This window comes from Dipodomys ordii, unplaced genomic scaffold, assembly GCF_000151885.1.
Source record: "Dipodomys ordii isolate 6190 unplaced genomic scaffold, Dord_2.0 Scaffold95, whole genome shotgun sequence".
Taxonomy (NCBI): Eukaryota; Metazoa; Chordata; class Mammalia; order Rodentia; family Heteromyidae; genus Dipodomys; species Dipodomys ordii.
Genome location: NW_012267311.1, coordinates 5,368,550 through 5,382,942, shown reverse-complemented (window position 1 = coordinate 5,382,942; position 14,393 = coordinate 5,368,550). Strand labels below are relative to the sequence as shown.

At 38.2% G+C, this 14,393-nt stretch overlaps 1 protein-coding gene across 2 annotated transcripts in view; it reads right to left on the bottom strand.

Moving 5' to 3' along the window:
* Zcchc7 (zinc finger, CCHC domain containing 7) overlaps window positions 1-11,880 on the bottom strand; it is a 200,673-nt gene extending 188,793 nt beyond the window's left edge. Inside the window, exons 1-2 of one of the 2 annotated variants that reach the window (XM_013026637.1) lie at window positions 11,771-11,880; window positions 6,458-7,082 (exon numbers count right to left, since the gene is read on the bottom strand). In XM_013026637.1, the coding sequence (XP_012882091.1) occupies window positions 6,458-7,058 (601 nt within the window). In that variant the 5' untranslated portion in view covers window positions 7,059-7,082; window positions 11,771-11,880. The remainder of the gene's footprint in view (window positions 1-6,457; window positions 7,083-11,770) is intronic. The other variant, XM_013026635.1, reaches the window with a different exon arrangement.
* Between the last annotated feature and the right edge of the window lie 2,513 nt (window positions 11,881-14,393).

Below are 14,393 nucleotides of genomic sequence, written 5' to 3'. Positions count from 1 at the left end.
CTAATCCAAACCTCTATAACATTATAATCCCAAGCAAAAAACTATTCTTCAACTCTTAAAAATGCTAGATTCTATATTTTTCATAGATATTTTCTTTATACATACCAAACCTATTTAACTTTGCTAAGTCTAAATCTTTCAAAATTAGCAAATGCAAAAGAAACATTAAGACCAAAAAGTAGACTAAAACATGCTTCTGCAAGTGTAATTACACTATTTATTATTCATTAGTTTTAAGTGAATCTTAAGACTTTAAGAAAATGGATGATTAAGTAAGTGCATGGACCTAGACCAAATCATGTTAACTGCGTGGGCTGGCTTCAAATCCAAATCCTCAGATCTCAGCCTCCTGAATAGCTAGAATAACAGAGATGAGTCACCAGTGCCTCACTCTCCTTTCTCTTTCCAAGAAACATGTTATTTCCCTATAATTTCTAAATCATATAAGTATCTCTTGTCATCCTTTGGTTTTCTTATGAAACTGAATCCTTAAGATTAACTTCACAAATCTAAAACATGACCATTTCCTTTGGTAATCTTTTCTTCAAACAGGAATATGCTTTTCTAATTCAAGTTTCCCCCACTCCTGCCCTCATCAATCTAGTTTTGCTTGCCATGGTTTCTTATCTGTAGCCAGTCAGCCCACAAATATTAAAGAAAATAATTCCAGAAAGAACAATTCATATGTATCAAATTAGAGGCCATCCAAGTAGCACAGCAAAATCTTAAAACTACCCTGCTCGGTCAGCTTAGGATGTTAATCACCCCCTTTGTATAGCATATCCACACTGTGTTAGTGTGTGTATGTGTGTGATCTACATCTCAGTCATCACCGTTCTCAGATAAACTGTCTCAGTACCTCAGTGCTTGTGTTGAAATAAATTTCATTTTACTTAATAATGACCCCAAGTCTCAAGAAGAGCAAAACTAGCAATTAGGATATGCCACAGAGAAAAAATAAAGTGCTTCCTTTAAGGAAAAATGTACAAGTTCTTGATCTAATTTGGTGGGAAAAATCATATGAGGTTGCAAACATCTATGGTTAAAAAAATAAAATCTTTGTATGAAATTACAAAAAAGGAAAAATAATCATGGTAGCTTGGTGGTACATTTCAAATTGCAAAATGTATAGGCACAGCATGGGAATTAAAATTAGACATTAAAATATATTGTCATATTATTTGTTATTAGTTATTAGTGCCTAAATTACAACTTAAATGTAAAATCTATACATGTACAGGAGAAAACAGTAGATCTGATTCTGTCCTCAGATTCAGGCATCTACTGAAGATTTTAGAATGTATTTTCTGAAAATAGGAAGAGCAAAGCACTCCCACTAACAAGAATAAAAGAAAGGCTAGGAGTTTAAGAAGAAAAACAAATGACCAAGCACAGTTCGTATAAGAAGCTTTAGGAGCACTTCCTTAGCATACACAAGGTCCTGGTTCAAACCCCAACTTGGAGGATTGAAGGAAGCCTTAGGTAAGAGTAAAGGAATTAAAGGAAATGAGGCCCAAACCTTAGAAATAAACTCCTACAGATCTCAGTATTTAAAAAACAAAAAAAAAAAGCCATTATGGGTACTAATAACCTGTTTTGGCAGAAATGTATTATAAGCAGAGCCATCCTCATGTGATTGTGTGTGTGTGTGTGTGTGTGTGTGTGTGTGTATATATATATGTGTGTGTGTGTCACATACTGTCTAAATGAAAACTCAGAAAGTTAATAAACAACTTCAAATTATAAAATGAGACGTGTTGAGCATCTAAAGGACATTAAGAAAATAAATGTCCCTTAATTGTGAAATATTCACCAACAAAGCAAACAAAATGTTTAAGCACCTTACTAAAATGGGATAGGGGAAAGCCTAAGGTTTTCATAGAAGAGGTAATACTACTCTCATTACTACAAATTTAGTCATATCAAGTACAAAATATACATGCATTTATATAGTCTTTCATAGGTTAAATAGTATTCATCTGCACAAATCATATAATAGTATTTGTTCATAATGTATAAGTTTTAACCACATGTCAACATCAGAGGTGTAGGGTGTGGAGGGGGGGAAATCTTGGGGCTTTTTTGTGTGTGTGGTCCTTAGCCTTGAAGACGGGGGCCTAGGCCTGGACCTGGATGCTGTCCCTCATCTTTTCTGTTCAAGGCTAGCACTCTACCACTTGACCCAGAGCTCCACTTCTGACTTTTTTGGTAGTTAATTGGAGATAAGAGTATCATGGATTTTCCTGCCTAGACTGGCTTCAAACCATGATTCTAAGATCTCAGGCCTCCTAACTAGCTAGGATTACAGGCATGAACCACCACCAGCACACCTAGCTTCATCATCAATATTTTAAGAGACTTACTCAATAGTTGAAACTTCTATAGAAGTTACCATATTTTGTCTCTTCAATGAATGACAAAGTCACTTAAACTAAAACTGTGTCTTTTCAAAACACATAGAATTTCCACACACTAACATGAAAAAAGTTCTCTGTAAAAACGATGAATCAGATCTATTTGTGAAATGGATAATAACTACAAAGTAACAACACACTTAAGTAGGCATCATTATAGAATATCTCACTCATTAAATAGAAAGGGAATACGAGATCAACTAAGGAAAAAAATTGAAGGATATGTATTTAAATATTTGTTTTTAAGAGTCAAGTTAAACTGTAGAACTGCAGACATCTCGATTGCAGAATTTGACTAGAACAGATACACTAATCCTAGAATCAAAAAAAGAGGGAAAAGGCTGGCATCCAGGTAGTTCACGCCTGGCTCAAAGCCAGCTGGGACAGGAAATTCTGTGAAACTCTTATCTCCAATTAATCACCAGAAAACGAAGTGGTGCTGTGGCTCAAGTGGTAGACTGCTAGCCTTGAGCTGAAGAGCTGAAGGACAGCGCCCAGGCCCAGAGTTCAGCCCTACAACTGACCAAAAAAAAAAAAAATGGGAGAGGGGGAGGCAGGGAACATAAAAGCAACGTACATGGAATATCTGGGATTTACTTACATTTTGTATTTTTTTTGTTTTTTTGTCAGTCATTAGGCTTGAATTTGACTTGGGCAAGTCCCTGTGCTCTTGAGCCACAGGGCCACTTCCAGTTTTCTAGTGGTTTATTGGAGATAAGAGTTTCACAGACTTTCCCTGACCGGGCTGGCTTTGAACTGTGATCCTCAGATCTCAGACTCCTGAGTAGCTAGGATTATAGGCGTGAGCCACTGGCACCCGGCTTCTTGTATTGTTTTATGTTGCAGAAAAGGTAGTATATGAGCACATGAACAGTAATATTTATATACCTGTAAGGATGAATTCGATTTTTATAAAACCATAAATGTATGGAAAACATAAGGAAATCTCTTCTCTCTCCCCCTCCCTCGTTCTCTCTATTTCTTTCTTTCTCTCTCTTTTTCTCTATCTGAACTTTTTTGCTCAAGACTAGTGCTCTCCCACTTAAGCCAAAGCTCCACTTTTGGCTTAGCATAAAAACATTTTAATATGCTAAAAACTTGAAGTCAGGGCTGGAGATATGGCTCAAGTGGTAGCATGCTGACCTGGCAAGCATGAGGCCCTGAGTTCAAGCCTCTGTACCACCAAAACCAAAACTTGCTAATGGAAGTGGCGCTGTGGCTCACGTGGTAGAGAACTAGCCATGAGCTGAAGAGCTGAGGGACAGCGCCCAGGGCCAGAGTTCAAGCCCCACGACCAAAAAAAAAAATTGAAGTCATCATAAACTATTCCCATAAAAGACAAAATGCTTTGTATCAAAGTGCCTATTAATAAATCAAACAGAAATTTGCAACAAGGCAAGTTACAGTTAAAATGAGATGCAGCTAATTGGAACCACTATACTTTATTGGTAGTAATATAAAATGCAGTCACTATGACAACCAGTTTTAAGAGTGCCTCAAAAAAGTAAACAACATTAGCAATAAACCCATTCTGAGGTATATACTTCAAAGAACTAAAAGCAGGTTTTCAAGTCAAAACCTGACCAGGCACATTCACAGCAGCACTATTCATAATAGTCAAAAGGCTAATCCTCATTAGCAGGTGAATGGATAATCAAAATATAGTACATTCATATAATGGAATATTATTCAGTCTTGAAAAGTAATGAAATACTGACAGCTACAATCCTAATAGATACTTAAAAACAGCTTTTGCTAAAAAGCATTGACTCCTCACTTGAAATTGCAAATGTCCAAAGGCTAACTGAAAAAAAGGATAACAGCTTAGCATCCTTGCCTCCATTTTTACATCTGTTTCTTTACTCTGGGCCCCCCTCACCTCTGCAATTATCTTGGGTTGCAAGAAGGACAAGACTAATCAATAATGTCTTCACAATGAGGGAACCAAAGCTACTACCCACAATGAAAAAAACAGCAGACCTCAAGACAAAGCAGCCCTCAAATGAAGACAATTACTTATAATGATGCAACTACAACCTGGAGCAAAAGTAACCAACTTACAGGAACCAGACTGCTCCCCTCAAGTAATGACAGCAGTAATTGCTCCAGAATCCCTAGGAGAATCAGAACTGAGATAATAATCAAGCCAGCCACACTTTGCCAGGATCTCTTTAATTATGTATACATCTTTTTTCCTACCCCCAATTTTCCTCTATTTAAATCTATAAAGCTCTTGTCAGTACCCTCCAGATGGGCTGAAGTATGTACTTTTTGCCATTTACTGAGGCATGTCTAAGCCACATAAGCAATTTCTATTCTTTACTATTACTGATCTTTTTATTTCTTGTATTCTGTCAAGTGACTGAACTTCACAATGTCACTTGATTTTCTTGCTCATGGCTAAGGCTCTCCTACTTGAGTCATTGCTCCAGTTAGGCATTTTGCTGATTAATTAAAAATGGAGTCTCTTAGCCTTTTCTGCCCCAGCTACCTTCAAACTTAGATCCTGTAGGTTTCAGCTTCCTGAGTTGCGAGGATTATAGGTTCCTGGTTAAACATGTAATTTGTTAAGTTAAAATCTTCCATGTACCTCCTTTTTAGCTAAAACCTATCTTTTGCCAATAGTGCCATATAACCAATAACTCTCTCAACGGGCTGGCCTCCTGTCAACCAAAAGGAGAATGGCCATTCCCACCTCCCCTCTACAGTCCTACTCCAGTGCTATCCTCTGTCATCATACTACTTCCTCTTTATTCCAACCTATGGTCTCAGACTCCTGGGGTTCTTTACAATTAGTTACTATATTGGGTACTCAGATGTACACGTTCATATTAAGACCATCTCTCACATGTATGTATTACCATCTCTCAATGTTGCAAATTAATCAAGTGAAGTAGCCACTATAATAACTGTAGCTATTATTCTCTTCTTTTTGCTGACAAATTCTTAGGATCAGCAAACTATAGTTATGTCAGCTACTTATTAGGTCTAAGTAAGACCATATTGATAAGAGTGCCCATTTATTTACTTCCCATTTATTATGTGAAGCTGCTTTTCCCCTAAAGGCAAAGTTGAATAGTTAAGGGATTCTTTGGCACAAACGCCTAAAATACATTCTGATTCTTTAAAAAAAAAAAAAAAAAAAATTTGCCAGTCCCTGGGCATCCAAGCATTATCTACAAAGATACTATTTCTTCAGAGGACAACAGTCAACAGTGTCACTGAAAGTTTTGGAGCAAAAATAAAGAACACGAATAAAGAGGCATCTCAAGACAACTACTATGTAGGGAAGGTACAAAAAAACTATTTAGAAAACTATTGCAAGAAACGTGACATTAGGCATAAAGGACTTGGAAAGAAAGACTACTAGATGACTACATGTGACAGAAGAAACAAAGCTAAACACCAAAATCTTAATCTTCAATAATATAACTTAAAATTTCCATTTTCTCCAACAACTCTAGAGAATTTTAGCTTTCCATATTTTTCCTGTCTTGCTAGTTTTAGAACTCCTGAAGTACTAATTTCACCTTTTTTTGACAGTATTTTTTTAGAAGAGGGAGGATTTGGACACAGGATCTTGCACTTGATAGGCAGGTGCTCTACTACTTGAGCCATGCCCCAGCCTTTAATTCTCATCTTTTATATTCCAAGTATTCCTCATGCTTGCTGTCTAGATAACGCCTGTGTAAGCAAACTACTTTTGAAGAGGCGATCCCAACAGAGTTAGCCAAATATCAGATGTAGATGGAGTACTCACCTGTGGTACCAAGTAAGAGAAGGGAACTAAGTTTTCAGGCCTAAAACTTGATCCAGCCCAACAGGAAGAACCAGCTAAAATTTGCTTACAGCAGGAATGTCTTTGATATATTCTTTCTAATGTTTAAAGACTACCATTAGGGTTGACTCTGCTGACCATCTCATGAGAAACAACACTGAAAATGAGCAAATAAAAGGAAATAACCCTGCTGTCTTCTGTGTAGGAAAAAACAGTCCTTTTTAATAAAGACAACAGTACTTTTCAAGATAGCCAGTATACTAACCTTCAATAACAGAGTTTTCACATCCCACAAGGTTAAGAAGGATATCTTCATCTTTATCATCAACTTCACATCCCAGTAGCATCCAGCTTTCAACATTCTCATTTTCTGAAATGGTGCTCTCTTCTTCTTCTTCACTTGAACTGACCTCTATAATCATGACCTCTCGAATAACTCCTGATTTCTCTTCAGATTTAGGCTTTTCAATATCCCTCTTTCCAGCCAATTTATTAGAATGATGAGAAGCAGAAAGACCTTGAGTCTTTTCTTGTTCTTGGTCTCTAAAATTTTTTCTTTTACATCTATAAATACTATCTTCATCAGACAAAGTGATAATCTCTGACTCATCTGATAACTGGATGACCTCACTATCTGAAAGGACAATTAAGTTCTTCTGATTTGGCTTACTACCAGATGATTCCGAATTCTCAGAGTTGTTTTCTTCATGTCCTTCCTCCCTGATGGCACTACCAAGGTCTTGGGCATAATGAACTTGGCTGTAAAGTTGAAATTCCACTTCACTATCAACACTCAGTTCACTAGATGACTCTTCCCGATAAAGGTTATCTTCATATGCTTCTACAGTCTCATAGCCGCCAAACATTATGAAAAGTTGGTTTTCTAAGGGCTGTAGGAGAAAGTTATACAAAGAATATATTTTAAAAGCTTAGATCTCATCTAGTTAGTACAGATCATCCAAAAACCAACTTCTCTATACAGAGGCCATCGGTTTTCTCCAATACTTTTTTCTTACTTTTAATTTTTTAACAGGTCTAAATCCTGTTATGACCCACTATAATAATGTCCACCCCACTCAAATAAGAATTATGACCAACAAATTAAGTTACAGCTACTAGCAAAAATATATTTCTAAGGTATAATGAGAAAAAGACAAACAGGTGGAGATCTACTGCTTCACAACACCTATTCTTCAAAATGGTTAAAATTACAAAAAAGATTCTAACATCTCTCACTGTATCATTTATTTTTCATCTCTTCCTTTCTTCTGGCTTTATACTTTTCAGGTATGTGGTCTCATGCCACAATATTACTTTATTACTAAAAGCTGAAACAGAATGCCACTATATGTACTGTTTAGAGTGTAGTTAATTATTCTGAACTAAAAACTTAATCTCAAGGAATGGAGGTATAGTTCAGTGATAGAGTACATGCTCAGCAAGTAAAAGGAAGGCCATAGGTTTAATCTCCAGCACTACAATAATAGTAGTAGTAATAATAATAATAATTCCTTGGTGCAAAGAATACATTGAAAATATTTGATAAATTTGTTTACTTTCATGCTAGTTATAAAAATGTGTATGAAATACAAACTTACTAAAGACATAAAACTGGCTGGGAAGGTGGTTCAGTGGTAGAGCACTTGCCTTGCATGCATGAGGCCCTGGGTTCGATTCCTCAGCACTATATAAGCAGAAAAAAAAAGCCAGAAGTGGCTCTGTGGCTCCAGTGGTAGAGTGCTAGCCTTGAGCTGAAGAGCTGAGGGGCAGTACCCAGGCCCAGAGTTCAGGCTCTACAACCGGACCCCCCCCCCAAAAAAAACACATAAAACTGAGGCAAATTTCTCAGTTCTAGGGGAAAAAATGCATAGAAAAACAATTTATTTTTTATTGCATGTATATTAAGTTCTGCACAGCCTTCAACTCAGCTTTAAAATCCCTTTCCACCATTTATAGTTATCATAGCACTCTATATTTCAAAACCTTTGCCATATTTCTAATTATCTATTCAATGTAAATGTTCCAGTAACAATGTCAATTTATCCTTTCTTCCACTCTTAGCTATACAGATACAGTAATATAGAAATAATAGTTTCAAGCTGGGCGACAGTGGCTCACACCTGTAATCCTAGCTACTCAGGAGGCTGAGATCTGAGGATGGGGGTTCAAAGCTAGTCCAGGCAGGAAATCCGTGAGACTCTTATCTCCAATTGGCCACCAGAAAACAGGAAGTGGTGCTGTGACTTAACTGGTAGAGCACTAGCCTTGAGCTGAGGAGCTGAAGAGCTGAGGGACAGCATTCAGGCCCAGAATTCAAACCCCACGACTGACCAAAAAAGAAAGAAAGAAAGAAAGAGAGAGGGTGGGGAGGGAGGGAAGGAGGGGAGGGGAGGAGAGGGGAGGGAGGGAGGGAGGGAAAGAAGAAAGGAAGGAGGGAGGGAGGGAAGGAAGGAAAAGGAAAGAAAGTTTCCATAGGTTTCCAATTCTCTGCTCCAAATGTCAGGGTTTTGTGATGGTAATTTTGATTTAAAAACAAAAACAACAGCAAAAACAAAAAACAGCTGACCTCAAGAATCACATGAACCAAAGCCCAAAATATACTAAACTTAAGCTGTTCTATTTTGTTTACTAAAATAAAGAAACTAACTTCTAATGCTTTTTTCCTTCTAAGTACATTATACTTGTTCCCTTATCCCACTGCTTTTCAGGTTGCTATGCTGTTATGGTCATACAACTTGAATGTTGCTGTCTGAATAATAATGCTCATAGCATTTATCAGTTTATATTGAAATGTTAGCCTCAGAGGAATTCAAATAAAAGATGAATCCTTTCCTTTTTATTTAATAGGTAAATTAATTCTAAAAGAAGTCAAAGGAATTATGTTTCCTTCAAAATCCTCACTGGATCCATCCTGAGGATCCAGTGTGGACTTAAGATAAAACCTAATTCCAGTGCAGCACAGAAAAAAATTAAAGAGCTAAATTACAGAGTTATAAATTTGACTACTCTTGGAGGCATCCCAAAGGAAAGGGATTAAGAATAGAGCCATAGGCACACCTGTGAATGTATGCCAAAAATAAACTACAGAACCATAATAAAAACTGACTTCCTTGGGTCTAGGATTTATCTTTTCCCCTGAAATGTAGAAAAATGAATTTAACAATTTAGCCCCTATGGCCTTTAAGAGGATTTTGTATCTTCTCTACTTGAAAACTGTGCTCAGGGATAGCATACTCTCTTCTATTTATGTAGCTTATGTATTCCAGGGTTAAGGTTTGCCTCAGGCTGCCTTTGGTTTATGTTACTCCTTTAATTACATCCAAATGCATTTAATTTATTTTTAAAAAATAAACTCAGAAAAAAAAGTATACTTCTTGAGGAATACATATGTACACATACATATCCCTTAACTGGGGAAGCTTTCTCAATATTTGGGTCATTGTAAACAATTTCTAAGCACACTTAAATAAGTGTCTGTATTAAATAAGGTCTTTATGACAGCCAAAAACTTTTAATCTAGAAGAAACCTGTTGGATTATTTCACATAGCCTCCTAAATCTACATACAAGGAAATTGAAGGTCCAAGAGATAATAAGACCCAAAGAGATAATGAGGCCTATCCAAGGTTAGGCAACTAGTTAAGACCACACTAGAATATATTTACATTTCATGAGTCTCAGCCAAGTACTAAGATTTTTTTTAAAGAAAAGTTTCAAAATAAATTATTTCAAATAAAAACAGATACATTTGCATTGGCTCTAACACCTAAATTTACCTTATACATATCCATTTTATTTTCAACTGTAGTACAAAACCTATGAGGGGCATTTAATTAGAAAGAAAACATAAATTTAAATGTGAGTTTACTATCCACAAACCTCTCAAATTGGTACTCAAAACTTTACCAGTCCTAAAACTAAAGATGGCTCCTACATAAGAATCTAAAATATCATGGATGTGCAAATGAAATTTATCCTAAAAATTAATATAGCTTAATATAAAAACAGCTATAGCAAATAAATTACCACAAAAGTTCTCACCATTATAAAAAGGGAGTAGTAATCATTTACTGATTTTTTTTAACAAAACAATGTAAGGCTTATTAAAGCTTTCAAAATTTACTTAAATTTAAAGCCAATACTTTCATTCTAACAGTCTTTCTACTGGCCATTCTGGACATTTTGCTCTTATTTCTGCCGAACCACTTAAACCACAGATGTCCTTTCTTGATATTAGAGGCATTCACTGCAGACAAAGTTGAATAAAACCCACAGATTTATTGTAGTTATTTTATATGCTGGGGATTGAACCAATAGCATCCCCAGCCTCACACCTAGCCTTTAAACCCACAGTTTTAATTAGAATTTGATTAATACATTGTTTACTATCAACTTAAAATTTCTGACTCTTAGGATACTACCCTGACAGACGGTGCTGACGGACCGTGCTACACAAATAAGTTAATCAAAGTCAAAATGTAGGGATCTATTTTTCAAAGGAGATTGCCACTTTGAATCAAATGACTGCAGAAAGAAGTGCCTTGAAGGAAGAAAATTAGACTTAAAATTAATGTGGAGGAATCCAAACTGTTCTTGAGACAGTCTTTTTACAAGAACAAATTCTGTCTACAAACAGTTGCTTCCTTTACCTTTCTCTCAGCTGTTCTCCTTCTGCCCTAGACTGTTATCCTGACAATCCTTCTGATTCTCTAGCTCACAGCTACACTAAACTGTTCCCAAAGCACAATGTTGTTAAATACACACAGTTCATCACTTTAAAATGGTCATTACAAGAAAGCCTAAATATTCAAAACAAAGACTAGAGCTTTGGGAGGGACCTGAATATCAACCAATTAAGGCTCTGATTTTATACTTGGGGAAAGTGGGCTAGAGGAAAGTTTATAAGCTTAAAAAGACCTTAAGTTGTTTTTTTTTTTTCCCTAGTTCAACCTTAAACTCTGTGATTCCAAAAGAGATTTTAGCCGAGGCTAAAATCCAGGTCTAATTCCCAGCCAGCTTGTCAAATGCACTAGCAACCTTTCCCTAAAACTAGAAGCACCTACTACCGGCCAGCAGGACGTGAGGGATAACGGGAATCTTGGTGAACATAGTTAAGTCATCTTGCTTCACATGAGGGAAAAGGCATAGCTCCCAGAAATTTCTATGGTCCAGTGATAAAAGAGTTGGCCTAGGACTGCATAGCCTCCTCCCCCTTGGTGCAGCCGGGCCTCCGCGTTTAACTAGGGAACCTTGTGGGACACTTAAGTAAAACAGTCGGAAAGGCCACCCCCTCTTCGACGCCATGCAGGCCCAGCCTTTCTTGAACTCGGGTCTCCAGGCAGTGGAGGCAGGGAGGCGCGAGAAGCCCGGCCAGCCCTCGTAGCCGCGTGGGAAAGCGCGAGGCTGACGGGCCACTACTTGAGGCCGTGCCGCGCCCCGTCGCACCACGAGTGAAGAGCGACCGGGCCGCGGAGGCCTGTGAGCCGCACGCGCGAATTTCACAGTCTCACGGGCAAGGCAGAGTGGGGCAGGGGTCCCGCGGCCGCGGGCGGCTCGGGGTCCGTCACACACATACTCACTGCCGCAGCTGCGACCAGGAAGCACCAACCAGGAACCAAAACGCGTAGAAGGACGGGGAGGGGCGAGGACAAATGAGGTAAGGAAGTCGCGTCCGCGAGAACTCAGGAGAAGGGAAGACACTTCCGGGGAAAACAGAATTCTCCGCAGACGTCCTTCCGTCCCCGCCCGACCCACGGGCCCTTCCTGCGCATGCGTGTCAACTGTTAACTCTTCCCTGCTTACAGCCTTTCGGTTCTGCTTGTTTTTTGCTCTCTTCCCTTCATCCTTTCCTTCCCAAATACCTGGGCTTCGTTTTTGGTGGCACGTATTTTGTTTGAATGAGTTGCACAAAAGATAACTACTTACAGAGAAAACAGTCTGAGCTGGTTCTCCTCCTGACCTAGAGAAAACTACAACTCCCATAATGCTATGGGTGGTACTGACAGGCCCCGCCTACGCCCGCGTTTTACTGGTGTCCCTGCAGGTGCCCACGTGGTCGAGAGCTGGACCGAAGCCTCTTAGCAACTGGGACGGCTCAGGTGGCCACTTCAGCGGTTGTCATGCGGAACCCCAATAAAAGTAAGGCCTTTTTGAGAATGTCCGGCTTCTAGTTTCATCAATCCTGGGCTGGATGACAGCAACTGGTCTCTTCCACCCATAGGTTGGAGATGAATTTAGTTCACAGTAGGATGCTCTCACTCCCCACCCCCAAAAGATTTAACCCTTTGTGAACCTTGAAGACTCGCATTCTTGCTAAAGCTTGGACTCAGTGCTGGTCGTTTGGAACCTTATGGATGCTATAAGATAGTATTGGGAGTTTCTTGCTTTAGTTCCCAATTTCACCCTTTAAAAAACCATAGTAAACCCATCTGTGCAACATTACAAACACACTTTATCAATTGGTCTCTCACAACAACTCTGAAAGATAATCTTGACTTTTATTCTTTTTGCCAACATTAACTGAGCATCTGTTAAGATCTAGGCTTTGGTAGAAAATGCTAATAGATGGGATATCTGTAACATCATATAAAGCAGAGAGGGGGGAAAAGAATATAGTTTGGCTATAGTCTGATTGAAAAACAGCCATAGTCAGTGGCCTTAAGGGTGAAAAAGCTGCAGCCCGTAGTTTTACGACCTTATAACAATTGTAAATTTGACAGAAAATATAATTAGAAACCTTGGTTAGCATTATGGTAAGTACTAGGAAGGAGGACAAGATACTATGAAAATACAAATTTTAAAAATTCATTTTGAAGATAAGGAAACAGGCATGTAAGTGGGTCCCAGCACTCAGGAAGCAGAGGCAGAAGGCTAGGCCAGCAAGACAAATTGTATAAAAGAGGCAAAGAGGAAGGAATAGATTAAGAGATTGGGAAACAAACCAAGAACCAGAACTGGACCCACCAATCATCAATTCAAGTCCTCAAACAACTGGAATACGGCATGGTGCTACTTGACATGAAGATGAATATAAAAAACTTAAGGAGTTGAAGACACAGATTTATGACTACAGTCACACACACACACACACACACACACACACATTCACAGAGCACTTCTCATTCCATTTCCACGCTACCTCCAGCACTCACCTTAAAATCATGAATGTAGCATGTTCAAATATTCCTGAAGACTCTTACAGCAAATATACTAAAGAAAACATTTATTTGATATAGAAAACATCTGTTCTCCCTCTGGACAGTAGTGGCTTTATATCAACAGTGAACTGCTAAATTGTGATAAAGGACCAAGACCATTTAGAAACTTGCTGCAGAGCACAGCCAAAATGGGAGAAACCTGGGCATTCTAATGCAAAAAGAGAATCTATCCCTTCCACCCCTTCCCTTGAGCAGTTAGAACTAAGCACTTTGACCTCTTAATAGTTACCTTTCAATTACTATGCTTTCACAGATTCTATTACTTAGCTATACCTTAGCTAGCCACCTAAGGTATATTGTCTGTCACCCAACCTAGCCACCTAATGTATATTGTCTGTCACCCAGCCTCAAAATAACTTTAACAGAGGTATTGGCCTCATTTCATTACCATGGAAACAGAGACTTGAAGAAGTAAATGAACTTGTTCTAAGTAACACACCTGGAAGTATTGAATTGAGTATTAAAATCCAAGTCTTCGCTGAATCCAAAACTTATGTTTCTTTTTATACCCTAAATTCCAACAGCAGAAAACACTGAAAGTTCACAGAACTAGAAATCCAACAGTCCATGAATCATGATGTGTTCAATATTACTACAATCAGACAACGCAAATTATCTCATACACAATGGATGAGAATTCAAGTTAGGAAAGCTATCTGATGATATCTATCAAAATAGTAAATAGTAAATGTTCTAAATGTATGTTTTTGTGTGTCACAGAAGATTGTGATAGAAATAACTAAATAATAGTAAATAAGTGTTCACAAACAGGGACCAAAATAAACAAGTCCACATTTATACTGTTTAAAACATTATCAGAGGTAGGACAGTAGGTAGCTCAAGCCTGTAATCCTAACTACTCAGGAGGCTGAGATCTGAGGATTGCCGTTTGAAGCCAGCCTGGGCAGAAAAGTCCATGAGACTCTTATCTCTAATAAACTACTCAGAAAAAGCCTGAAGTGGCACTGTGGCTCAAGTGGTGAAG